Source organism: Pogonomyrmex barbatus, unplaced genomic scaffold, assembly GCF_055798465.1.
Source record: "Pogonomyrmex barbatus isolate J1 unplaced genomic scaffold, ASM5579846v1 scaffold1, whole genome shotgun sequence".
Taxonomy (NCBI): Eukaryota; Metazoa; Arthropoda; class Insecta; order Hymenoptera; family Formicidae; genus Pogonomyrmex; species Pogonomyrmex barbatus.
Genome location: NW_028297098.1, coordinates 19950271 through 19977361, shown reverse-complemented (window position 1 = coordinate 19977361; position 27091 = coordinate 19950271). Strand labels below are relative to the sequence as shown.

The window sequence follows — 27091 nt, the reverse complement described above, 5'->3', positions numbered from 1 at the left end:
ACGTACTGCATAATGCTGCTACCTGTGGCTCTTATTTAAATGTACTAAACCTCACTCACTTGCGCGTTCGTTGTCGACTCCTCTCCTCCTCTCTTCCTCCCTCTTCGTACATTTACTCGCTTTCGCTCGCTTTTTGTATTCGGCTCGTTCTTATTGATACTCCCCCCCCCCCTCCCTCACGGATCTTTCTCCATAATTAATCATCTCGAATGAGTACCTGTTGCTGTTGCGTAATCGGCAATCGATCTACCTTCGCTCGGATTCTTATTGAAAATGTTATATTTGCAATTTGATTTACGTCACAAACAGTAAAATGTCCTTTAAAAAATATTTACATAAAGTAAAGCACACATAAATATGCCACTTGCAATCTGTTTTTTTGATTCTCACAGAATTTCATATATTGAAAATATTTTTAATGCAGACGTCATGTTTTTTTATTCAAATTTTTTCCTCTCTCTGAGAATTTCGTTGGTCATAAATTAAAGTTTCACGACGCGGCGGATTATCCTTTTCGGTTTATCTTTTTTCCTCCCTCACTACGAGACGATGCGGGGTGCGGAATATCGATAACGAAGGCGCGTGTAATCAGCGAACGAGCCGAGGCCAACGGTTATCCGTACACCTGTTGCACCGCGAGCTACGCGAAAAGGAAATGAAACTGTCGACGGGGAGGATTGTACCGCGACGGTGCCTGAAAAATTGATCTTTCGTTTGCGTACGTGACGAGTATGCGATCGTCACGTTCTCATGAACGAATTGCAGGACGCAGTAGAGAGAACTCGCATATTCAGACTTGTGTGTGTGTGTGTGTGAGTGTGATCTGTTCCAAAAGCTCGGCGAAAACAATGAGGATCTTGTGATTTATGTCTTGATGGAGAGTTCTGTATGGTTTAGTTATTTTATATACTTTATGATGACTCAAATTAATAATGCCTTGCGCGTAATTCCCACATATGTAATTCTCATAGTTCCGGATATTCCCACAAGATATACTTTATCTCAAAGACGGGACTATTCGAACCGTCGCGATATCTACCGTGCCTTGTCGCACATTCAATTATTCGCTATTAAATTAGTACCTGTTGCGTGCATGCGTGCATGCGTGAGAGATCGCGACAATGATCGCCGACCGTGATCGTGAAAATTTCCTAAGGAAATCCATCGTTTGAATAACGAGATATTTGACAAAATGTATATGAATATGGAAAGTCGCATAGACGTGAGAAATTAAATGCACCTGAGAAGTAAAGTCGCGGGGAGGAATGTCACATAACGAACATGGACAGGTGATGAGCACGTCGACTCGAATCGCGCTTCTCCTAATCGCGACGGTAGGAACGAGACAGAACGGAGCTGCCGCGCAGCGCAGCGCAGCACCGCACGGTGGTGGCGCGGCACGGTGTGGCGGCAGTGGCGTGGCACAACGGCAGCAACGTCGGCAGCAACATCGGCGTTGACGGTGGCGGTGGTGGCGCTGGAGGTGGCGGTGGTGGTGATGATGGTGATGGTGGTGGTGGTGGTCATGGTAGTGGTGGTGGTGCTGGTGGTGGTGGTGGTGGTGGTGGTGGTGGTGGTGGTGGTGGTGGTGGTGGTGGTGGTGGTGGTGGTGGTGGTGGTGGTGGTGGTGGTGGTGATGGTGGTGGTGGTGGTGGTGGTGATGGTGGTGGTGGTGGTGGTGGTGGTAGCGGCGGCGGCGGCGGCAACGACGACGGCGGCAACAACAGCAGCGTTAGCGAACGAGCATCGTTAGCCAGCGAGAGCGTAGTCAAACTACAACGAGGGGGGGTCGAAAAGGACTGGCGCCTGGGGTACCTCGCCTGCCTTCGTAGGCGCGGTCACAGTAGGTTCCGCCTGATGCTGACGTATGTCGACGGCCACCTTGCGAGCCCGTCCAATTGCAAGCTGCGCAGCCAATGGTGGTAGGGATGTGCACGACAACGACGCGCATGACGAACCTCCACCACAAGCAGCTCCGGGAACCTCGGGAACCTCAGGCGAGCTGCGAGGCGAGGCAGTCAGTCGCTCTCAGCTACGACATGCATAACGCATGAGAGCCCGAGCGAGATCTTTCTAACCCGTCTCTCCTCCGTCGCCATACACACGTACACATACACATACACACATTCACATACATATACTCTCTCTCGCTCTCTCTCTCTCTCTCTTTTTTCTTATACTCTCTCACCCACACGCTTTTCCACATATACACGTATACCGTATGTATACGCACACGTACACTCATGTAAAGAGAGGGACATCTACCATCAGAAGGAACATACACGCACGACATCATATACCTACTCTACTCCCGCCGAGTCGAGTCTCTTCCGTTCCGCGATTACCGTCGTACGTCCCTTTACGCCGAGCCGGTCGGTCGGTTGCTCGCTGCTCGGTCGTCGGTCCGCGGTGGCAACCCCTGAGTGCAGTCGCGCCGTGCATCGTCATCATCGGTACGCGTCCACTACGTCGGGACCGCAGACACGACGCCAGTGTGGAGTAAACTTCGCATCGTCGTAGACATCATCGTCGTCGTCGTCATCGAGCCAAGATTAGTGATTACTCGACAAGTTTGAATCCCCACCAGGGATGTGTGACCTCGGCTGAATCGATATCCTCGCGAGTGACTTTCCGACTCGACTCGAGGGTTGGCCAGAGTATATCATAGCCAGGAAGCGAGCTTTCATTTCACGTGTGATTATCGTGCGGAGACGAGTGAGACGCGACGATAGAGCTGACGATAGAGAGAGAGAACGAGAGGAAGAACCAAGTTTTGGAGCGCCGCGGCAGAGCGGTGCTCCGATTCGGAGACGCGGAGACCCACCCCGACCCCGGCGGAGTAGCGAGGGAAAGGCGAGGGAAGTAGTATATCGACAACCCTTTCTCGTCGCAGACTCATCGATGTTTCCGTGTTGTCGCATACATGACATTTTCGAGAAACTATGGACGAAACTTCGTCGCGAGCGACGACCAGCTTCGTCTGGTATCCAGTGTATCGACGCGAACTGTGGATTGTGCGACAAGTGATCAGTGACTAAGAAATTTTCTTCTCGAGGATCAATTGATCGTGAGATGACTAGAGATAAAACATATAACTGACAACACCGGAATCTATTCTATTCTGGAAGAATCAAGGACAAGAAGATTCTATCGATAATCATTACTAATTCTCTTGAGACTTCTTTGCTTACATAATCTTTCTGTCCACTAACAAAAGTCAAGATTCAGAAGATTATTTGCGAAAGGGGTGCAAGTGAGAAACATACCCCGTGGAAGTTCCACGGCGGAAAATCACACGGGAGAGGGTTTCACTAAGCCTCTCGACGAGCGGGAAGTAGATGGCCGCTACTACGTACATGCCGGTTAGTAGCGCAGTGTCTACCGACCTGGATGGTGGTTCAGGTACAACGATCGGGATGAACATCGCCGTGGGTGGCTACTCTTCGGGCTCGCCCCGCAGCGCCGCCGACGCTGGCGAGATGAAGTACATGCCGGCGCCGCAGCATCATCATCACCATCACCATCACCATCAGGTGACGTCTTCGCCGTCGCCGAACGGACTCTCCCATCCGGCGGCGAGTCTCTCGTCGGCGAATCCCTGGGTGAGCTTACAGCCTGGCAGCGATCCCTGGGCGGCTTCGATGGGCATGCACCATACTACCCATCATCCGCACCACCATCCCCATCAGGCGAACGCGAGTCTCGATGTAAAACCGTTGACCGCGGCGGCCGCGGCGACCGCGACGGACCAGGGTATGCACCATCGGGGCCCGCATCAGTCCCCGGGCATGGCCTCGCCGCACTCTTGGCATGCACCAGTCGTCCCGTCGGCGCATTACAACCCGAGCGGTGGTGCGGCCTCGCCCACTACCCTTCAACAGTACCATGCAGCGATGAATGGCATGCTGCATCAACATCCACATCAACATCCGCATCAGCTGCACAACCATCAGACCGGTCTACCTCATCATCTGAGGGATGCGCACAATCACAGTCCACCGTCGGGGCATCCTCTGCACGCGGGCCATCCTCTCGATAGGGATCATAGCGCTGGTGAGGAAGACACGCCAACGTCGGACGATCTCGAGGCCTTTGCCAAACAGTTCAAACAACGACGCATTAAGCTCGGCTTCACCCAGGCGGACGTCGGTCTCGCGCTCGGTACTCTCTACGGCAACGTCTTCTCGCAGACGACAATATGCAGGTTCGAGGCTCTACAATTGAGCTTTAAAAATATGTGCAAGCTGAAGCCGCTGCTGCAGAAGTGGCTCGAGGAGGCGGACTCGACGACCGGCTCGCCGACGAGCATCGACAAAATCGCCGCTCAGGGAAGGAAGCGAAAGAAGAGAACGTCGATCGAGGTATCAGTCAAAGGTGCTCTTGAGCAACACTTCCACAAGCAGCCGAAGCCTTCGGCCCAAGAGATCACGTCGCTAGCGGACTCGTTGCAACTCGAGAAAGAAGTGGTCAGGGTGTGGTTCTGCAATCGGCGGCAAAAGGAGAAAAGAATGACGCCGCCCAATACGCTCGGCGACGGCATGATGGAGGGTATGCCGCCAGGTCACCAGAGCCAGGGCGGCCTTCATCAGGGTTATCATCCGCAGGATCACCTGCACGGCTCGCCCATGGGCCACAGTCACAGTCCGCCGATGCTCAGTCCTCAGGCCCTTACGGCCCACTCGCTCGCGGCTCACTAGCGTTCGCCGGGGCCTCCCCCGTTGGGCCTCGCGGTAACCTCGCAGAACTCGGCGAATGTGTCGTCAACGGCAGAAACGACGACACTGCCACCGTTCTATCATCATTACCTTCAGGCACGCACCGGCAGTTACACGACCTCGTAGCTGACCGACTCGCGGCGCCCTTTCTATCTACCGGACGGCGGCGCTCGTTATCAAGACGAGGGTACGGAATGGTGGCTCCTTCGACGAGGTTCAACGGGGTTTAACGAGGCCGAGACCGGTCCATTGGGGAGGCTGAGAAGCTGACGCGCTCGGTCGGTGATTTTTTGCCGACCTTGACCGCGCGCATAGACCCAGAAAGAGGAGGATAAAAGCTGCGGACGGAACAGACAGAATAAGAAAAATACGAAATAAGAGAGGATCATCGCCGTGAGTGTCACGGCCGTCGATGAACATCGTGGTCATTCTTCGCCCGAGTTCTTCATGGTATCTTCGTCGCCGAAGTATCATTCTCATCGTTATCGAGACTTCACCGTTCCTCGAACGGCATTGGCTATTTTTCCTCCATCGACAAAGTCCCGGTGATAAGTGAAATGTCTTCATCGTGTTTTTCGCAACGTGACGCAAGAGAAAACCCAGTAGCGTTCTCTCAAAGGGTACCATTGACGGCCGTAGTAATGACGTTCCTCCTTCGCGCGGCCAGGTCGGAGCTCGTTCGTCCGTTCGTAAAGTCTGATCGCGGACCTGTTGGCTGTTTGCTGTTGTTATTGTTGTTGTTTCATCGTCATCGGTGAACGGAAGTGATTTACTTGGCGGTCTTCGATAGGGACCCGAGAAAGAATGGTTTAATAACGAGGTGCGCGGATGCAAGGTGGACTTAGGCGAGGGTGCGGCTAAAAGGGTGTTTTCTATCTCTCGCCTGCGAACAAAGTGGGAATATCGAACACGGAACGCATCGCAAGGGTGCCTCCTCGCGCGTGCGATTCTCCCTTATCTCCCGCGGAGTCCGAAATTCGCGGCGGACGAACGGGCGTCAAGAAAGGAACATACGTAAGGAGCGAGTGCTGTGTTCGCGCGGGATTTGCTCGAAGTAAACCCGGCGTGGATGATGTAACATAAGTAAATATGGATTGTAAATAATGTACTAGATAAAGCTAGTAAGTTAAGTGAGAGAGAGAGAGAAAGAGAGAGAGAGAGAGCATGAATCGTCGTCGTCGTTGTCGTCGACTACGAGCGAGAAACAGACGCGGGAGCTGGAATAAATGGAGGAAGGAGATATAAGAGGGAGAAAGACAAGGAATAGCAACGCGACAAAGTTAAAAAAGGGACAGATTATATATATATATATATATATATATATATATATATATATATATATATATAAATGGGAGACAGGGCGCACACCGAAGAGAGATCGCGTATTGGAAAAGCGCGTGCGAAATCCTAGCGAGACAGCAAGACAGTTCCCCCCTCACGCGAAAAACCCCTTCTGTATAAAGAGTAAGTATTCATAAATATATATGTATATATGCACACGAGTCTATAGATGGAAATATATTATTATACATAAATAGAAAAAGGATATATATATATGTATATGAAAACGCGCGAAATGGCGGTAGCATTCGCGAAAGCTCTATGTCTATATATAGATCGAAAAAAACTTTAACTAGATCTTATTATTATTGTATTATTATGTTTATTATATTACTATTATTATATATTATCTTAATTATTATTACATTATTGTGACGTTCATTGTCTGGTCTTGAAAAAAATGTTATAAATGTGACACAAATCCGGCGTTAACATGGTGAATTTATTATTATCGCTATTATAATATTTTGCCACTATTATTATTGTCACTTATTATTATTCCTTATTATTGCGATTATTATAATTTTAATTATTATTATTGTCATCGTCAATGTTATCGATACCTGTATTATCCGGGAGTCGAACGCGGAGCCAAGAATCTCGTGTTTTCGCTGCTGGGTATATCGAAGAACTCTCCCTCTCTCGCTCTCTCATTCTCTTTTTCTCTTTGTCTCTCTCTGTTTCTCGTCTCGTTCGTCTTCTCTCTTGTCTGGATTGTATTTCTTTTTTTTAAAGAGCTTTGGCAGATGCGAAGCTGACATACATGGTTCATACAATACCATTTACTGAAAGTATCTTACGTCATGAAGTATAGTACTAGATGATGATAAACTATGTGATTTACATAAAAGTTATTAATTATCCGATCAGTTTATAGTACAGTGATTATGTTACAAGAAATAGTATGGGACATATAATCTCATATTCGTCTCCTGTTATTAAATATTACTGTCATTTAAATATCAGCATGACAAAAAAAGTAATAAAAAGTTGAAATATTTACAGAAATCATAGAATCGAGAAAAATCCATATTTCTCGCATGGATGATTCGTTATATTATTTTATATAGGATTTTAAATTACTATATAGATCAGTTGTGCGCTTCTACCAAATCTTTTTTGATCTGTCTGCCGATCGTTTCTATATAGAATTCCATAGAGTTTCTTTTTGCCGTTGCTGCTGCGCTCATAGTTAATTCGCACTTGTCATGCAAAAAAACAAAGATACCTGGTCAAAGGTGGCGAAGCTGTCATTTGCCGTCGGTAAAATTAAATTCATTCTGTGGTCTTTAAATTAATAAATGAACTTAGAATACTGACAATAGGCATGAGAACCTACTTTAAAATTGTTATTTTTTGTAATAATTTCGTATGACAATGTGAAATTGCATATTTTGCAATATTGTATTTTATCATTGACATAGGAAGTATGTTCAATGTTAACTCTCCAGAGATAATCTCGAGATTCTTTTTTTCCTTTGCGAAATTTAATTTATACAACTACATTTATTTAATCGAGCTAATCTTCGACGATATTTTATTCCTTAAAAAGGATCAGGTTTACATCAGTTTTACGGCAGATTTTCTTATGGGAAACAAATGTAATTTATATTTTGTGTAATTTAGATTTCGTCTCTCAAGCAGTCACACAGGTTCGAAATCGAGATGACACTGATATAATCTGCTTTTACTTTCGCATTTTAAGATTTCACTTTCTGTCTTTTTTAATGATTTTTAAACTATTCTATGCATAGGCGATTATATGTCTCTCGATACTGCATATTTAGGCACTTGTATATTTGCGACATTGCTCTCTCTCATTTGGATAATCGCATTGATTGATTGCAGTAATCGGGCGATTTTGACATTTCCAGCTCATTACAATACTTTCCATAAATTTTTATATTATCAATTAATTATTAGTCCGGAATTGCGCTCTAGATTCATCATGCATTGCATTTACGGGAGAAGAAACTTCATTATTTCTCCGACCGTTATCGCATTTTCTATTTTCTCAGTGTCGCTCTGTTCCGCCGTTATATATTTATGTATATTTTCTTTTTTTATTTTATATATAAAATCCTCTCGCCACCTTTTTGCGGCTCTTCCTTGGCGTCGTGGAACGCGTAGGTGGTCGCGCGAACTCCGTAGCGCCGACGCACACCTTCGCCTTCTCTCTAGCGATTTATTTTCCGCCTCAATCGCTGTGTGGTACTTCGTTGATCGCGCCGTACCGTGTGCCCACGCGAAACGCGGCGTCATCTCTTTTTCTTTTTCATCAGTAGACTCGTTATGCGCTGTATCGCGCAGATTCACTCGTCTGGCATCATCGGCTGCCGTTATCTATCGCCAGCGCGTCCGACGCAGGTGCTGTTTTCCGCCGGACGTATGTCCGATCAACTTTCTGCGACAACGAGAGTTAATGGAAAATTCCGGATACGAAGCGATTTTGACTTGCCAATCGTTCCGTCGCAAGTCCGATTTTACGTGTCGAAATTTTATACCAATGCAACGACGAATGATTCTTTTCCAGACGTTGTTTCGGATGTCGGATGCTTATACAATTTTTCAACTTCTTTATGGCTCCCATTATCCTGACACAGCATTCTTTAGTATGTCGCGATGAAGTACAATGTTAAATATCATTATTAATTGCACGATTTATATGTACGCTGTATATTTTTTGTCCAGAATGATTGACAAAAATATGATGGCAGGTACTAGGGACGCATCACGAGTCGGGTCACCGCCAAAAAACACATATGTCTGGCAATCGCGGTCTTATTTGAGTAAGGTGGTTCAACGAACCCGTCCGTCATCGTCTATTAATGCCGAAACCATTGCGTTGACATTACGCGTATTTACCGAAATACCGACGGTAATTTATACACTTCCGCGGAGTCGTACTTGCGTCTGGCAGCCGGGGTCGTATAACGATGCATTAGGTGTGTATAAACTGCCCGGCGCGTTAATAGCACCTATAGTATCTACTTGGCGGGCTAAAAGAGTCGTTTAGGGGCGCAAACGCGCGCCGAGGCCGCGGCTTGTAATTCACGGCTCAATTTGGGAAGAGAGAAATTTTTATGGGGACGCGATCGTTCCGTGGAGCGCGCGTCACGGGGCTTTAATAAGGAGGGCCTGCCGGGGGAACTTTACGAACGAACCAGCGTTACACCGCCACCGCGTGGCTCGCTAATCATCCGTAATTTCCGATCGTTATAATGCGCTTAACGCATCGCGGGCTATTCATTTCCGTAATACTTCGACATTTCGGTAATGGCACGGTATATCCCGGGCCCGGGTCGCCAGTTCTGCTTAGAAGAATTAGCCGCGGCTCATCTATAACTATAAATTTCGAACGTTTCAGGTGAATCTAGTCCTCAGCGGTATTATTTATAGAAAATATATAAAATCCTGCGCTTACTTAAAATCCTGCCTTTACTTTGATAATAAATGTCGCGAAATGTTACTTATGGAAAATTTATCAAAAAAATTAATGGGGCATTTCAGCAAGTTGAATAAAAAATTGTTCAGAATTTTAAATCCCGAAGATAAATTATTTTAATTCCACGGGTCACGTGCATTATCATTCGTTTATGCGTTCGTATAACCTGTATTCTCACGAGACTTTACATATTACGGCCTTGAAAATTTAGCTCATTCATTACCATCGATCGCAGCACGCGTTTCCCTTTACGGATTAACATTTCCTAACAAATCAGTTAACGTGCATTCGCCCTTCGTACTATCGTGCGAACGCTTTAAGGTCTTATCTAAGACTATCATAGTGGATCGGTAGAAGCATATTTGCCTACGAGACGAGTTTCGGAATTTTATGAGATCCGATATTACGCCGTTCATTCTCTTGCGAGGATAGAGTCCTTCTCGCATTAGCGTTGCTCGTTAGCCTCCCCGTTCGTTGGGATACAGATGTCCTCCTTTGACATAATCACCGCGCCATCATCGAGAACGAATCCAAATCCTATCCTTGTTAGGTCCATTTACCGACGTCGACGTGATAGAAACGTATTCATTTCGGCAGGTTCGCTTCAAGAAATTTCAAGCCTTATGTCGTCATTAAGCTCGCTAATGTGTCTTTCGTCAGCTTTGTATATATTACGATTTTCCCTGAATATCTTTCTCTCTTTTATTCATATGATTATTGTAAACTGACAATTAATTCAGAAGATCATCAGCTGTAGAATACGTTTGGAGAAATGTAAATCTTATGCAGCTTCGCTCGTCAACTAGAAACCGACTTTTTTATATTTCTCCACTAATAATGATTCATAATACAAATATATCTGTTCGCTAATGAATGAAATTCGAATAAATTTACCGCTGCGGTAACAATTTTGCATTCCTAAATCCCACTTTTAAAGTGGGAAAGGTTAAACTCAAGTTAAATCTCAAAAATTTACTTAAACACATCGTATGAAAATATTTCTCAGTGTTTTATTAACAGATCTTTTTTTTCATTATGATAAAGAGCTTATCTTTTATAATTAGTAACATATTAACTTTCTGCTTAAAATAGCAGCTATGCTATATATTACGTACAATAATGATTACCGCAATTATGTGTGCTATTATCAGTTACACACATATAGCTTCTGTGATTATTTGCTCAATTGGTCGTTGATGCTTATCGTCGAACTCTTTTCATATTTCCTCGATTAGCGCGATATATTTGATATGTCAAACATATCTTCGATTTGACAGGATTTATTCGCGCTTCACGAAGATCGAGCTACTTTCCGAAAAATAATTGTCCAACGTAGAATTGACATAAGAATCTTTCATATTTTCCATATTTTTTTATCGGTCAAACTCGGTGTTGGCGAAATAACATTAATGAAAACATTGAACTCTTCACCAGTACCTGTTTCCAATTTCAACGAGAAGTGCAATCTCGGTAATTTTAATCATGCATATAAATAATTACCGTTGCCGGATTCAATTTAAAAATGCTGCAAATTGATCCGTAACAGCGTAAAAAGGTTTTATGAATGTTGCAGCCGCGAATTGACACGCGACGCTCATTATTAAAATGATTCAAAAGATTTCACTTGCGCCATTTGCATATACATATGTATATTTTTTTATACGCTGTTCCGCATAATTCAATTGACGCTCGTGAATTATGAATTCCGCGTTGTGGAGATTGCACTGCACGTTGATGTTATGATGTGATCTTTTTTATTGTTGCATAAAAAGCTGTTAGCGAAATGAATATTAGAGAAATCTTTTTCCGAGAGGCGCATCGGCTGCAAACTTTTCGCATTACTTAATTAACCGCGTATTATAATAATAATAAATTGCATCATGTGTACAAATGGTATTGAATACGTTAACGGAGACGTTAAATGAAAGTTGTATGTGATATGCGCGATATTTAATTTCAATTTGTTGTTGCATGCTAGTTTCTGTCACTTTTTTTCTTCTTAATGAATAGCAAAGGAATGCACATGTAAACACACACATACACGCGCGCGCCACACACACACACACACACACACACACACACACACACACACACACACACACACCACAGAAGAGGGCGAGAGACGAGGAAGAGAAAAAAAATGAGATGCACGAGAGAAGATTTGTTGAGCCAACAAATCATTTGCGGTTGTCTTTAAATTTGTCGCAAGAAATAAAATAGCGCAAGCTCTCTCCCTGTAAAATTCGGCAATATCTTACACTGTGTTCTTTTCCGTTGTGTAATTTGATTTTGATGTATAAATATATGTATGTACATACAGGGAGGGAGGAAGCGGATACGTAGTCGGCAAAGTGATTTTGTTGTATCGACAAACGACTTTACCCACTGGCATCGGTGCGCGATTGCGGATCGCTGCGAGTGCGACGGACGCTTATAATTTAACTCTCACGCAAAAAGAATGGGCGTCCCCGGGATCGAAATTAACGGTGATTGATCGGGCTGGGTGATTTTATTGGCTGAACAAATCGGATCGTTCGTTTTTTTTCGGGCGCCGACACACAAGAGCGAGGGAGACTGATGCGAAATTGCGAAACGATGAATGAGACGCTGCGCAAAATTCGGTATTATTTTTTTCTTTTTGTAAATGCAGAAAAGGAGGGATGAGAAGGAAAAGAGCGCAAAGTGAGCGAGGAAAAAAGTAAGAGTGCACGCGTGCGATTGGTGGAAAACCATGATGTCGAATGTTGCGATCGTGGCATCGTACGACTGCTGGCGAACGTATTCGGAGATATAGAGATCGAGGAGCATGGTTGTTCGTTAAGGAAATTAAGGAAATCCTTTTCCGGACGAATCGACGCGCGCAAACGCGAAATTGGACAATTGCTAATTGGATCTTGTCCCGAGGCACGTTTGTATTTTTTTTCTTCCTCTCTCTGGAATTGACAATAATCATGATTTCGCGAAACAACCGCGCTCTTCGATTCACGTTCTATTTCGTGCAAAGAGTGAAATCGGTATAATTTTGATAAGTTCAATTTATGTTGTGCGTGTATGTATCATCATATATATATATATATATATATATATATATATATGTATATATGTATATTTATAAGACAAATATTCAAGACAAAATAATTGTTGAAAAATATTTCAAAATTATTCTGTTTGTATTTTTTTTATGTTTTGTATTAAATTTTTACTTTGTTTTTTTACAGATATTTTTCAGAGTTTGTATATCATATATATATATGACTCAGACATAAAAATTTTAATTCATATATATATATATATATATATATATATATATATATATATGAATTAAAATTTTTATGTCTGAGATAATCAAAAAGCGAACTCATGAATATTACACCGATTTCGAACCATGATTTTGCGTTTTCTTGACATATTAACGCGTGCGGATGTTGTGGATTATGAACAAGGTGTAAATGAGACAGATGTGACAGAAAGCATGTAAAGGTACATCTAGAGATATACGTATACACGAAACTGTTAAATGGTACACATCTGTAAACAATTCCTTTTTTCCCCGCGCCCTTCGTTTTCCCATGCTGTATATTATTAATATAATTAAATCTTAATTATTATTAACGTAAAAATAAAGATCTGGCGATCTGATGATGAAGACATTTTGTTAGAATGGCGGAAGCTAAATTACTATTGAATTTCAATTAATAAATGACATGAAAGTAATGTGCAACATACACCTGGCGTTTTGCTTTATTTGCCGATCATCATCACCTATGGTCGAGAAATTCTCATTTCTCTTTACCTCGTCGATATTCTATGTGCGTCAGTATCGTGAAAATCGAATCATCCTATGGTTTCCTCTTGTAAATTACTTCTTGTTGTATCATAATGTTGATTGTTCAAATAAATGCGAAAGTGCGCTATTCCTATTTGGTTTTGATCATTATTGATAATCTGCGTAATACATTTCTCAATGATCGCTCGATCGACAAGCATTCCGTACGCGAGATAAGGTCATTAGATATTCACCCAACTAGAAAGGTCTCGAAAAATAAATTTTATAGAAAAAAATATTCGCGAGAAACATCACTGATCAAAATCAGTTGTTGTCTGTACGGATTTTGTAATGGTTACGGTTTCTGCAGGATTTTTTGATTTCACAATAGATAAATCTGAAATCTCTCAAGCTTTAAAATCTTTTTTTTTTCGAATCACCGTGGGCGAACACTTTTACTCTCGTGTCTCATTTCCATCCGTGATGTATCCATGAATAATTACGGTAAAAGTTCATTCGCGCGACTTAACCGTGGCGTGGTGGTATTGAAGTCTTTCATTGCATTAATTAAGAGCTTAATGAACAACGTGAGCGACGTGAGGAAACGACGAAAAATATGTATTCGCACGCATAATCGATCGAACCTGAATAGCACTTCATCTCTCCGAGACCTTTTCCTCGCGATTGTCTCTCGTTTCCACGAACGAAGTCCGGACTCTGTTTGTCGATCGACGGCGAGAAATACCTCGTCCGATCGCTCGATTATTCTCTCGTACGTCGCATCGTGTATAATTACCGCACGATATGACGAAATTGCCGTGACGGCCAAGTGACATGCGGGATAATCGCACGTTGCAGGAAAAAAAAATGCTTGAGATAGTGACGCGCGTCGATGAAATCCATTAAACGTTTATAATATTCTGGGATAGGTATGTTCTATCGTTCTATCGTTAATAAAGATATTGTTCAATTCGTGCTGAAACAACAGAGAAACGATCGAAAACACACGTCAATACGGATTATTAATTACATTTACATTATGTTCTAATTAAATTAATTAATAGTAGATTATCTAATTAGAACTACATGTGCGATTTGATATACGCGCGTATCTAAATCGCTAAATCGCTTATCGGATGATACGCAATCGACCTTTAAATAGCAATTTCAAGTTTATTTAATGGTATAACACTCTTATATTAGGCTTTTCATTATTACACATTAATTTCTGTTTATATTTTATATATTTGTTTAACGCTTGTGTGCGCGCTTTCAGTTGCTTCCGCAAATTGTTTTATCACTTAGAAACAGTCCATTACGCAAAGAAGCCATTGGAAAACATTGTTCTAACGTTCGTGAGATTCCAGCGAGATCTTGGTGTTTGCTCATCATCGAACGTATCGGACTGACTCCGAAGGTGTTTCTCGCTACGCCTACGGTTACGCGTCGAAGGCTCGTGTCGTTGTTGCTTATCGCGAAATCGAATATCGTGGCACGTTTTACCTTGAAGAAGCAGTCGTCTCCTCCCAGGGATTTTATTGCTCAAGTCGAGTGATGCAATCTGAAACGAAAAAGGTTTCAACATTGCTTTCATTCAGTAATAGTTAACACGTAGCTTTTTTTTTTTTTTTTATTCAAAAGAGTCCGCGATTCAGATTTGTAGTTATTTAATTTCTTGCCGTCGATAAAAAGCCTTGTGTAGCCGGCCTCGCTGCTTGTAGTTAAGCCACTTAAAATATCTGACTTAAAAGATCTTGACATCTTGTTATAGTTATTATCACTTATTCTGGCCGCTCTTCTCTTTATCCATCCCGTAAACGTCAAATAGTTCGATCAATTAATAAACCGGTATCGACGTAAATTATACAAAAGCTGCACTACACACAAGTAAAATGGTAACTTTAGACGAAAGAAGGCAACAAACATGTTTATATAATCAACATGTTTATATTTCCAAAAAAATGTGCAATATGATTGAAGAAATGAGAAAACAAGATTAGTGTTTTCTTAATAATTAACGACTTAATTTCAACGTAGGAAACGATCGACCGGTTTAACGTTTTTTAATTCGAGGCATTATTTCAAAATACTTTGACAGCAGATATTGACGCTGCAATTTCATCGATCGACGTTTAATAATCATGAATTCTTAATTGTGTTTTTCTCCTGTTTGATGTCGCCGAGAAGCGAATTACGAGAGTCCGATGGAACTAATCGTTACCATAGATAGCAAATAGTAAATTATTATCGTAGCCCGAAATCGTCCTCGATTTAGCGTAACAAGATTCTGCTATCGCAACCAATATCGGCGTTTATTGTATTACAACTGATCTCATGCTGATGCTTTCAGCTGAAATTATTGGTTGGCGCGACATGCTAAATCTAGAACGCAAAATATTTAGATCAATACGCGTCGTGTCCGAATGTGATGATTTGTCTGCGCTATTTCTATATGATTTCTCCACAAAAAGACCGTGAATTAATTGGAAGTATACCACATTTGGCCCAATTTTTGCACGTTGAGTCCGCTGGAAGGGAACAGCCTCTTTATACGACGAAAACACTACATTATTAATTATGCGGAGAATGATTCGCGATGTACCGCTCGATTAATCACACATAAATAATGTTGTACACATTCTTTTATTAAACCGAACATGTTTGATTCAAATAGTATTAAATTATTAAACGCAAATTGCACAAACAAGAGATCTTGTTTAGAATCCAGTACACGGTCAAGTCGATCAAACCTGATAACAAGCCGATGCTCCGATGGGGAATTTGCAAATGATAATCTGAAATTTTGGAATCAATCAGCAGTCAATTATTTTTCAACAATTTTCTAGTTTCGTTAGAACTTTGTCTCTTACAATTGCTTCTCTGAAGTAGTACGTCTAAAATATTTGATGATTGAATACCTTTCTATTCTATGATTTCAATTTCCTTTCGATTATCGATTCGCCATGCAAAATTAGCAGGTGTAAGAGCTCTTGATGAAGGCGTTGTCTTTAACGTATCGCTAAACCATATATGTAACAGTATACTTTTTCCAGTCGAACATGACGACCAATTGTGTAACGGGTTTAAAACTCTTTAACCACCTCTTGCGCCACGTCGAACGACGCGGAAATACGACTGACCGTTATATTCCAAACGCGTGCGTTTGTCTCGTAAATCTCGATCGAGTAAGCCATAGTATCGTCTTTTTTTTTTTTTTTTTTTACAACCCACCGAATCTATTCGGGGGTGTAATACTCCTCCTCCGCCAGCACTTTTCACGGTGGAAAAAGTCGCACGGGGCCATCACTCCTGTCCGTTCCCGCGTTTCGTCCGCGATTGCGCGCGCGCGCGCGAGAGTATTTTTACAATCGGTTTTTACACGCATTGTTCGCGGTTTATGTCGCGCTTATTTTTACGGCCGTTAAAGGCGAAAAATATGATCGCGCGGCCGCGAAACAGCCCGTCGATTTCATTGCCTGCGTTCGCTTCCTGCTGCGGCTTCCCCGCAAACTAATCTGATGCATTATTCAGTGCTTCGTCTCTTATTTAAAAAAAAAATCACAAATAATTCTATTTAGAATATTAATCAAATTATATTAGCTCAAGCAATAAAGAGGATAGACTTTGTCTCAGAGACGTAGTATAAACAAACAATTTCGTTGATTTTAGCATTAAAATTTTTCGGTTTTAGTTTGGGAAGTGCATTGCAGATCGTTTTATAAATTTAAGTCGCGGACAAAAATGCGTTTATAATTCCCGGAATTAATTCCGAAAATAACACGTCGCGCAAAACCCTGGGACAATAATATACTCACGGGGAAACAACATAAAAATCTCCAGGACATTAATATGCAAATTTCACGCGCGACAATTACGCTGGTGGTAAAGATCCTGGCTTCCTGACGCGCGGCGATCTCCGCCAATCGAGGCGAATGGGCGTTACGGTGAAGGTATCGCGTTACAATCTACTCACTTCGGAAGCGCGCGAATATGCTTCGGGTAATCTCTGCCGAGAGAGCAAAAGACAGGCGGGGATAATACCGATAATCATAATCGCGGTCGTCAATAACCGCGGTAGGCCTCGCGATCTGCCGCCATCGCTCGGTTCGGCGGCTGTCGGGATATATCAAGCGTGTCGATTTTCATCGCATTGACTTGTGAGACACGTTTTCTTTGACGAATCTACAATCAACAATTTTTTTCTCAAAAGAAATATCGATACTTAATGTTATTTTTTCTGGGTGATGAATCACCGAAAAAAGTGACTTTTTGAGATTTGAACCTTGAAGCTAAAAAACTTTGAAATTAAATCTTATTCTTGAAAAAGAATGATTAATAGACTTGAATAACATTACGTAATACGAGTAAACAAATGTCGAAATATTTATTGATATATTTGCTGATAGAAATTAAAAATCTATGCCCATATTAAGGATAAATCCGTTTCAGATTACAAAGTGTTGTTATGGTGATGCGAGCAAATTCTCTTTTCGTATGCCGATGCACGCACGAATGTGCAGTTCGCAACAGAGGTGACGATCAGGTGGCTGACACGTGCTTCCGGTTCCTACCGACGAAAGAACGGCGTTCCCCGATGCGCGACGTTTAAGTGCCCGACGCTACCATCCAAGCGTATCCACGCGAGGCAGATTATTATGTTAATGTGCGAATTTTGACTTTAATTATGTGTGGAAATATGCATCCGATTAAGATGTATCATGCGAGAAGTGGGGAAATCGCAGAAAGCCGAGATTTGCAGCGGAATTCAAACGCTTTCCTGGGCGCGTCATTGCTTCTCGGCGTAGAATAAACGAAGTGCGATGCATTCCGTGATTAAGTCGTTAAATGTATAGGTTTTAAATCGATCGATTTGAGTAAGAGTTTACGAGAATCATTTTAAAATATTCCAGAATTTCCGTCAATGAATAACGAATTAGATTCATCATTATGACAATTTTTTGCATTTTTATGAGATTATTAAAAATATAAATTTCATATAAATGTCTCTCTCGTCTCTTTCGAAATCGCATTAAGAGATGATAATTATGCCGCAAGATGATGATAATTATGACGCCGAATATAATATTCAATATTGCATCTGGTCTGATTGACCGTGATATACATATCGCAGGCTTCACAGATCAATATTAAATTACGAGACAGCCCAGCTATTTCGTTATTATTAATATCAATTATTTAATTATATCAAGCAGCACGTGGCAATTTATTGGAATTATATAACGCAGCAAATCCACGATAATATATCCTCGCGTGAAACATTTAAATCCCTCCTTAAATAGTGAACGCAAAAACACGACACCCTTTAAACACCGATGTTATAAAACCACTAACCATCTCTCCCGTTCTACCGATTCACCCCCCCCCCCCCCTCCAGCGATGCTACTCGCTCCCTTGGCTGAGATCACAAACGTACTGATTTGACGCTACACCTGTCACACCCTCGTTAGCCCTGCTCCCCCGCCATTGACAGTGACATCGGTCATTTCGGAAGTCGTTCTCCCCTTTCCGTCGTCTCGTCACGATCCACCGATCGGGTGCCCTCCGACTGGTCAACGGTAACAACGGCTTCTATGATGAAAGCAGACAACAGAAAGAGACAGGAAGACAGAGAGGAAAAAAGCAGCGCGCGAAACCAGGTGCCAGCCAGGAAATCGTCGGATGGTTTCACCTCGGCGATGCGTGACACGCGCGAACAATGAGCGGCGCGTATCGAAAGGGGGTGAAACTGACCGACAAGCGGGAGAAAAAAGGATAGAAAATCATAGACAGAGACACTTGACGAGAGAAGGAGTGAGGCAGGGATAAAATCCGAGTTCTCTGAGGAGAAAGAGAGGGAAAGTCGAGAGAAGAGAAAGGGAAACGCAAACGAGGGATGGACGGACAAACGAGGAGAAAGACGGGAGACGACGGGAAAAACGGGATGGACGGAAGGGATGAAAGCGACGAGGTGCGGAACGAAGGGAAAAGATGAGAAGAGGGGATGAGCAGCAGAGTGGGGTGGCTGATAAGAGAGGGACGCGGTTCTAGAAGAGGGAGAAAAGGGAGAAAGCGGAGAGATGAAGTGGAGGGACTATGTGGCGCGCAGGCGCTAATCAACCCCTATCAACCCCTTCGATTCACGACGGGCATGCGCTCTGGGGATCGCGTCCGCGTTTCCTCCTCGTCCTCCCCCTGTGTTCTTCATCCCTCCTTCGGTGTGGTTTCGTTCACACCTACTGAAATTATTGTTATAGGCGTAGCGCGACGTCTGCATGAACTCACGCGTGCAATTTGCGCTGCGACGCTTCGTCCTCGGATCTGTGCCGCTTTCTTCGACGATACCGATCGATCGACGAAAGCCGGCCTTCCTAGTTTCTAAAATTATAACGTCGACTTCTTCAATATCTTTATTTAAATCTCCGATCTAAATCTCTTTCCAGTATTTCATTTGCGTTTTCTACGATTTCCGCAATACATTGCGGTAATTTTTCCTTTGTTCTGTTTGCGTAGAATTTTCTTCAAGATTTATTATCTATTACATAAGCATATGTAAATTTACGCATTATACACATAAGCATACGTAAATTAACGCAAAAAGATCTTCATAAATCTCAGAGACTAAAGTGGCCAATTGTAGGAAAAAAGAATAACTTCGTGAACTTCAGCACGATATATCCCTATTTGAATGTTAAAGTATTAGGATGGTTCAATGGAATCGACATATAGGCGGATTCCAATTCTCTCGAGATCTCGTTATCACGGCGCCAATCCCGATCGCCTTCCTGACATTCCTCGGATCGCGCATTAGCGAGGCGTGAACACCGTGCCGCGTGAACGGTCGGTATCGCATTGATTTAATAGCCGATTGATAAAAGTAGCCGTTCGTACAAGAGACCGGTAGCCCGTACGAAGTCGTTACTACACGTTTCTCGACCTTATCTGGAACACCATAATTATACCTAGCGACACCTCTCTCACGGCGGCTCTCTACTGCATCTTCATCTTGGATCGCTGCCGTCGCGCGCTTTGTTCGTCAACATTCCATGCGCGAGATACGAGCAAGCCTCGATATTTCAAACCACTGATAGAGGCTGTTCCAGAGAGAACAATCGACATTTTAAAAAGTTACTGATCGTCGAAAACAGAAAATCCCCGTTACCTACATATTTTTCAACATTTACGACGTTTGTGCACTTTTAAATTTCAATTATTACATTTTTCAAATATATTAGCAAATATGTGGCATTTTTTCTATTCTTATAACGAAAGATATGTTATATACACAACTAGAGACTAACGCCTATTTCAATTGTAGAATGTATGTATCTATCTCTCGTTTGCCTGTCTAACATGTCGTTCGAATCGGCAAATTGTTCTTGCTTCTGTTAATTAGTTATTGACGAACATTTTATCTCTCGCTTAATGGCTGTCTCTCTCTCGAGAGAGACACGGCATAAACGAATGTAGACGCAATCATTCTTGCTCGCATATACATATATAGACGCTCATACGCGATAAGGAAATGGAAGTGCGATCGTTATGAGAATAAGCACGTCCAAACCGCACGGCAAAACCGCTATCCACATTATTAGTTGAATAAGTCTTTTTCCTGAGTGCGGTCGCACGCAGATTATTCATTCTTCATTCCTCATTTCACAAATAACTTAAGCGATCAAGGAAACATTCTAAAACATCTATTCCTTTCTATTCTACCGTAAGGGATAAGGCAATTAAAAATAGAATTCTTACTGCTCGCCAACGCGCCATCGCGTTTATCGGAGCAATCTGACTTGTCGATAATTTCTTTACTCATATTCAATAAGAAATGAAAATTAATTAAGCACAAAGTTTAAAGCTTAATTTTAAATGTTCACTCACGTTTTCACATTTGAGAGACATTTTGCATGTTATTTTGACGACATTTCCGCGGCATTTAACATCTTAAAAAAACCTCCAAGGAACTCGCCGGAAGAGGTTATCTTTTACTTACCCTTATGGCTCGCGAGATTTCCTACATCGCAGCCGCGACAGCCTCCTTCTCTCAAGGTAGTCGCCTCGTTGACATTCCACGAGTGTATTAGCGAGGCGTGAACAGATCCTGACACCAGCGCATTGATTTAATAGCCGATGCCCACACTAGGATCTTCGTCGTTTTCTTTATACGAACGGACGTAGGTACGTACCTACGTGCATACGCGGTACGCGTGTGCGGAGGAAACAATTGAACGCCATCCTTCCCCCCCCTCTCTCTCTCTCTCTCTCTCTCTCTCTCTCCCGTTTTTCTCTCTAGATCTCTTTCTCTCCCTTCAACCGCTGTTCCGTCGAGTTCTCTCTTTCCCTCCCTCTCTCTTTCTCTCTCGTTGTAATGCCCTCTCTCGCACTCCGAAGCTTAATAAGCATCGCTACCTACATTCCATTTCCGGTGACGCTGACGTCACTCAACAATCCGGCTACGGAGAGCGAGCGTGAGCCGCGTACGCGAGACATCGGCTGCGTTCCAAAATTTACTGCTAATACTGAAAATCTATAATATACATGACCTGAACCTATATATTTTAAGTACTAACAGTGACTGGATCGGAACGCAGCCTTCATCTATCGTTTACGTATCTCTGCACCGAATTTTCCATCGCGATGTTGGGCCTTAAGAAACAGCGCAGTTTGCAATTAAGTCGAAAAAAAAGACGATTAATTTGAATGAATTGAAGGATAGTAAAGGTTTCCTTATATTCTCTCTCTTTCTAAACTTTTATATATTATTCTTAAATATAAAAATAATTGATTGACTCCATGAGAAAACAGATACATGTAAACAGACAGAGATAAATCTCAAGATTTCACAATGATTTTAATTGTTTCGTCGTCTTCAGACCTTTGGCAGAATTTAAAAGTCAATTCTACCATCCAGTCGATCCATCGTGATCGAAAACACGTCGACGCGAAACGACGTCACCGTCTAACGATCGTCTTCAGTTCCATTCGAAACTCTTGGGACGTGCGAACTTGTCGATGTTAAGTACCGGATCCACTTTGCGAGAGATTCCTTGGGATCGTCCTTATGCCAACCTTGTTCACCTCTCGGATATTCTTTTTCATCAATTTTCTGTTTTTCTCTCTTTTTTTTTTTCCTCGCGAGATTGTAGTGGTCCCGGCGAAACGGAGCGAGGGAGAAAGAAAAACTAAGAAAGAGAGAGGGAAAGGAAAAAAGACGGGAAGACCGAGGTGACGGAGACAAACGGTAGAGACGGACGTAGCGTAAGAAGGAAAGGAGAGAACCGATCGTGCGTCCGACAGCAACATAACCAGGTAGGCCTTGAACAGAAGAAAAAAAAAAAAAAAAAAAACTCGGGGACCCACGCGCATACGACTCTCTAGGAGTGTTGGCTCGTATAGAGGCATTCTCGACTGGCGCTGCCGGGCAAAAGACAGATAAATAACTCAGCTATGGCATTGGCTAAGTAAACGAGCCTACGCATGCGCTCGTGAAACGTACACCTGTACGTCCACGGTGTCGTGTACGTGCGTGTACACGTGTGCAACGTGTGTGCACACGCACGTCACGGCGAACGCAGTACATCTCTTGTACGGTACATGCTCGCGTAGGCGGACTTATTCGTGTACATCGCGAATCTTTTTACTTCTCGTGCACACGCGCGTGCGTAGGTAAGTGCGTGTCCGTATATACACGCTCGAAAACGTGCGCTCGTGCGTGCATGCGTGCGTGCATCTGCACGTTTATGCGCGGTTCGCAGCGCGATAAAGATTGAACGTTCCTCGAGAGAGCGCCGCTCTTTTAGGTAGCCGAGATCACGTCGGGATCCGCCGACGCTCGCTTGACTTATGCCCGCATTACCTTACACTGCCCGCGGAAACGCACTTGGTCGCGGGAAATGACGGGACCGACGCATTTGTCGAAGTGTAAGAACGTGAGAGACGGGAGACCTCTTTGCGTCACAGTCCCGTTCGGCGAGATTATTTCATTGAGATTACTTCATTTTTTAATATGCCCATGTTTTATTTTGAGGAATTATCCTCGACTCTCATGCAAAATTAGGAATTTAGAATTTTCCGATCAGATTCCAGAGTATTTTAACTCACTTCTTGAAAAGCAAATAAATTAACACCTATAATGTAGTACTAAATTTATAAATTGATAGCTAAATCATCAGAGATGGATATATTATACATAATATATATTCATTTTCTTACGTTATATTTGTTATTTACTTCTTGATTGCTTTAATAAATCTTCTTTAGTTATTATGTATCTCTCGTCTCGGAAAGAGGATATGACGAACGTATCATCGCACATGTGGCAAACGGAATAAGCGTTCCGTGCAAATAATCTTGGTGCGTGCATCCCGCGAACTCCTTCGCTCCTCTGTGGCTCCATTATACGCCAATAAAAGTGCCCAACACCCGGTAGTGAGATTTGGCACTTGTAGAATGAACATCGCATGCAATGGAGATACGAACGAACTGACGGACGGTCGGGCGCACGCCTCCTTACTCACTTATAAAGTTAATTGAGGGCAAACGTCCACCGCGGTCTACTGACTAACCCGAAAACATTCGTCGAGAAAAATTGCATAGGACCGTCAACATTATAAATTTGATTTTGAGAGACGTATCTAACAAAAACATCTCGTTTCGTAAAGTATTATTGCCACAAATAACGATATTACGTACAATATATTTCTTTATACATTTTTGTATACGTTAAACAATTACGTTATACAATTCGGGAACTATTTCGCGAAGTTTATTCCAGATGCGCAGATTAGACGGTTAAGCAGGAAATCGTTTTTTACTTACTTCGAAGTAAAGTGCTCGTGCATCATAAATACATCTCGATTTCGCGAAATGCACTCCATACGCGAAACGTGTAATGACAAGCTGACACGCCGTGACATAAACGCGACCCATATTCGTCAGCCACGAGAGACAGCCGGAATTGATGGTGTATATGTGTGTACGTGTGTACGTGTGTAAAAATAACAAAGAAGCTTTTCTAATAATTTACGACGAAAATTGACATACAGTCAAGAATTAAAAGGAATTAGGAATTACGGAATCATATATTTTAACATGAACAACCGCGCGTGACGTGACAAATCTATTAATTCTTTTCTTACGTACTTTGCTTGCTATTTATATAAATCGAAATTTTCATTATTTATCAACTGTGACGTTTCGTCAGTTTGTCATTTAATTGATTGTGAAAATATCTGTGCGCCTCATTGACCTTCGCGATTGCTACATTATTCTCTAAGAGTCTACATTTTACGTTGAAAAGCACTCACGTTAAGTTATTACGTTACTGTGGCCTTCGGCAAAGCTGGGGTCAAAACACAGATATCGAGTGTGTCGAGACCAGTTTCTGCATTTTTCTCAAACGCGGGCAAAGTTTGTTCTGAATTATTTATGAGAGTAGTGTCGCAGCGTTATGATTATGGATTTACAGTGGGTGGACCGGTACTTAAGAGCGTGCAACAAATATGAAAGTTTTGTTAAATATTACTTATTTCTCACTCGCCTGCAACTCGAAAGATACTCGCGCTCCGAGTATACCTTTGTTAAATTTTTAAATTTGAGGCTCCACCTCCGAGAGAAACGGACGTGTCACAATTTTTAGTAGGCTCATTAGGATCTTGACGTGGCACGATTGCCAATGTCGATATTGCTAGTCACTTATCTAGATGACAGCGGCAATTAGTCATACACCCTGCAGGTTAGCTTTTTCGATACTCGAGGAATTAATTCGCCCGTCACGTCACGTTTTTATGACTATCCTCGTTCGAGCTCGTTCGTATTACGCTGACGTATGTTCATTCATATGTCTCAATGCGGGATTCATTTAGTTACATCGGTGAGAGGTGTTGTGAGATTCGCGGTAGCGGGAATTTACGGAGGATGATCGCGCTAATTTCACCGCGGCGTGCAACCCGCGTCGCGTATCAATCATACATTTTTCGCCCGCGGGGCGAGATCGAGCTAACAAATCGCCAGATAGACGCACGGTCGTCCCGATGAATTATAGTAACGGCGTGACAAGCTACAAATATTGAATCTAATTATGGTAATGCGCCAGCAATCTATTTGCATTGCTGAATAATGAAGACACACAGGTGGCACGGAAAGATCCTCCACCCCGATCGTCGCCCGAATGGCGGGGAGACAAAGGGAGCGGGACGGGAAACCGGCGGAGAGGTCGGGACAGATATACAGAGAGACCGAGACGTAAGTAGGATGATTACCGGATCAGCCGCAAGTGAGATAGGGAAGAGACGAAAAGTCTACTTTGGAGCTCTCTCTCGTTGCTGCGATCGCACTAGCGATCGCGAGATGATTTCTCTACATCTGCGCATTTATATGAGTAAAGATCTCATAGTTTGAATTCTGCGAATGCGGGAAATATCGGGAAAAGTAATTTAAATTATTCCAAAATTATTCTAAAGGATCTTTGGAGAAATGCTTTGCTTCCAAACAACGAAAAAAAAAAAAAAAAAAAACGAAATTACCTAGCGCGAACTTTGATAAATTGTCATTTATATTGAAATATATTCTTATCGGGGCATCGATGTGCCCTCATTTTCCCATTTTTTTTTATCGTCATCATACGGATCGTTGATCGCGTGATTGATCGCGCGTGCATTTAAGTCCCTTCGCCGGTTTTTATTCTTTCTCCTGGATTACTTTTGCGCGCACAGTCGTCACTAATGCATGCAAATCATTAATTAAATTATGTGTCACCACGGATTCGTGTCGTCACGCTTCAAATTACGGAGCAAGTGGCCACAGGCCGACTTTTTCCACATTTCGCGGCGCACAAAACTATTTCTTAATAGTACTCACGAGGCAACACGTGCACGCATTCGCGTGTCGCATGGCGGAACGCAAAACTTTTGCGTGTGTTCTGTGTTTCGACGTGACCCGCGGGACCGATAAAACGCATTCAGATTAGAGCTCGTTCCTAGGAAACTTTTCGTAAATCTCGCCGGACTTCTTTTCGTCTAATCGAAAATCTGTCGTAAAGTTTTTGCCTTCGGGATGCCCCGTTTGGTGTCGGGACGATGATAAAGTGCCTCTGAGTGACCAATTCTGAATACAATATCGTACAGTTTGGAGAATACTCTTCTACGATCTTCGAGGTCGGATTTGCTCGTTCCTCCGGGGAACGATTATCTTGACTTATGCGTTTTTAATACGAGTGAGGAACTTACGAAAATATGAGTCATATTTTATATGCAGCAAATTTGATACAACGCAAGGCACTGAGAACAAATTGTTATTATGCATAAATCACGTGTATATAATTTTATCACATGATCGTGATAAAATTATCGGAGAGCTTATCTCTTCCGAGTTTCCCGTTAGACGAAGGTAATATGTGTCGGAGGCAATCTCCATCAATTTTCCCGGGTAAGGCTCACTCCGACGAAATCGCCATCGAAAGAACCGCCCCGGAAGGAATTCCGCTCCAGGCACGCTCGGTGGACATTTAAAAGAACCAAACGACGGGCGCGTGTCCGTCGTGCCGCGTGTGGAACGCGTGTCTCGTGCCGGCGATGCATTCCGCATGCCCGCGGGAGGGCGATAAAACGTATGCAGATTAAAACATTTTATTTGAATGATAATATAACACTTGTTGATGCAACCGCGTTGGCCTAGGTTAGCATAATAAACATTATGTAGATCTCCGTGCTGCCGCCGTCGCCGCCGCCGCCGCTGCCGCTATCCGCTTCATTCCGCCGTTACACAAACGTTAAACTATCCATGTATTCTATCCATATGTGTGTATGTGTGTGTGTGTGTGTGTGTGTG

The 27091-nt window shown here is 42.9% G+C and overlaps 1 protein-coding gene and 1 long non-coding RNA gene across 3 annotated transcripts in view; one reads left to right on the top strand and one right to left on the bottom strand.

Annotated features, from left to right (window-relative positions):
* The first annotated feature begins 1980 nt into the window (after positions 1-1980).
* The window catches only part of vvl (ventral veins lacking), a 44664-nt gene continuing 19553 nt past the window's right edge, over positions 1981-27091 (top strand). The window contains exon 1 of one of the 2 annotated variants that reach the window (XM_089085432.1): positions 1981-5798. In XM_089085432.1, the coding sequence (XP_088941558.1) occupies positions 3339-4697 (1359 nt within the window). In that variant the 5' untranslated portion in view covers positions 1981-3338 and the 3' untranslated portion in view covers positions 4698-5798. Of the gene's footprint in view, positions 6180-27091 lie in introns of both variants that reach the window. The other variant, XM_089085431.1, reaches the window with a different exon arrangement.
* Positions 11904-22047, bottom strand: LOC105425183 (uncharacterized). The gene is made up of 2 exons (XR_967618.2): positions 21258-22047; positions 11904-14828 (listed from the first exon to the last, which is right to left on the bottom strand). It is a non-coding gene; the product is annotated as an uncharacterized LOC105425183 (long non-coding RNA).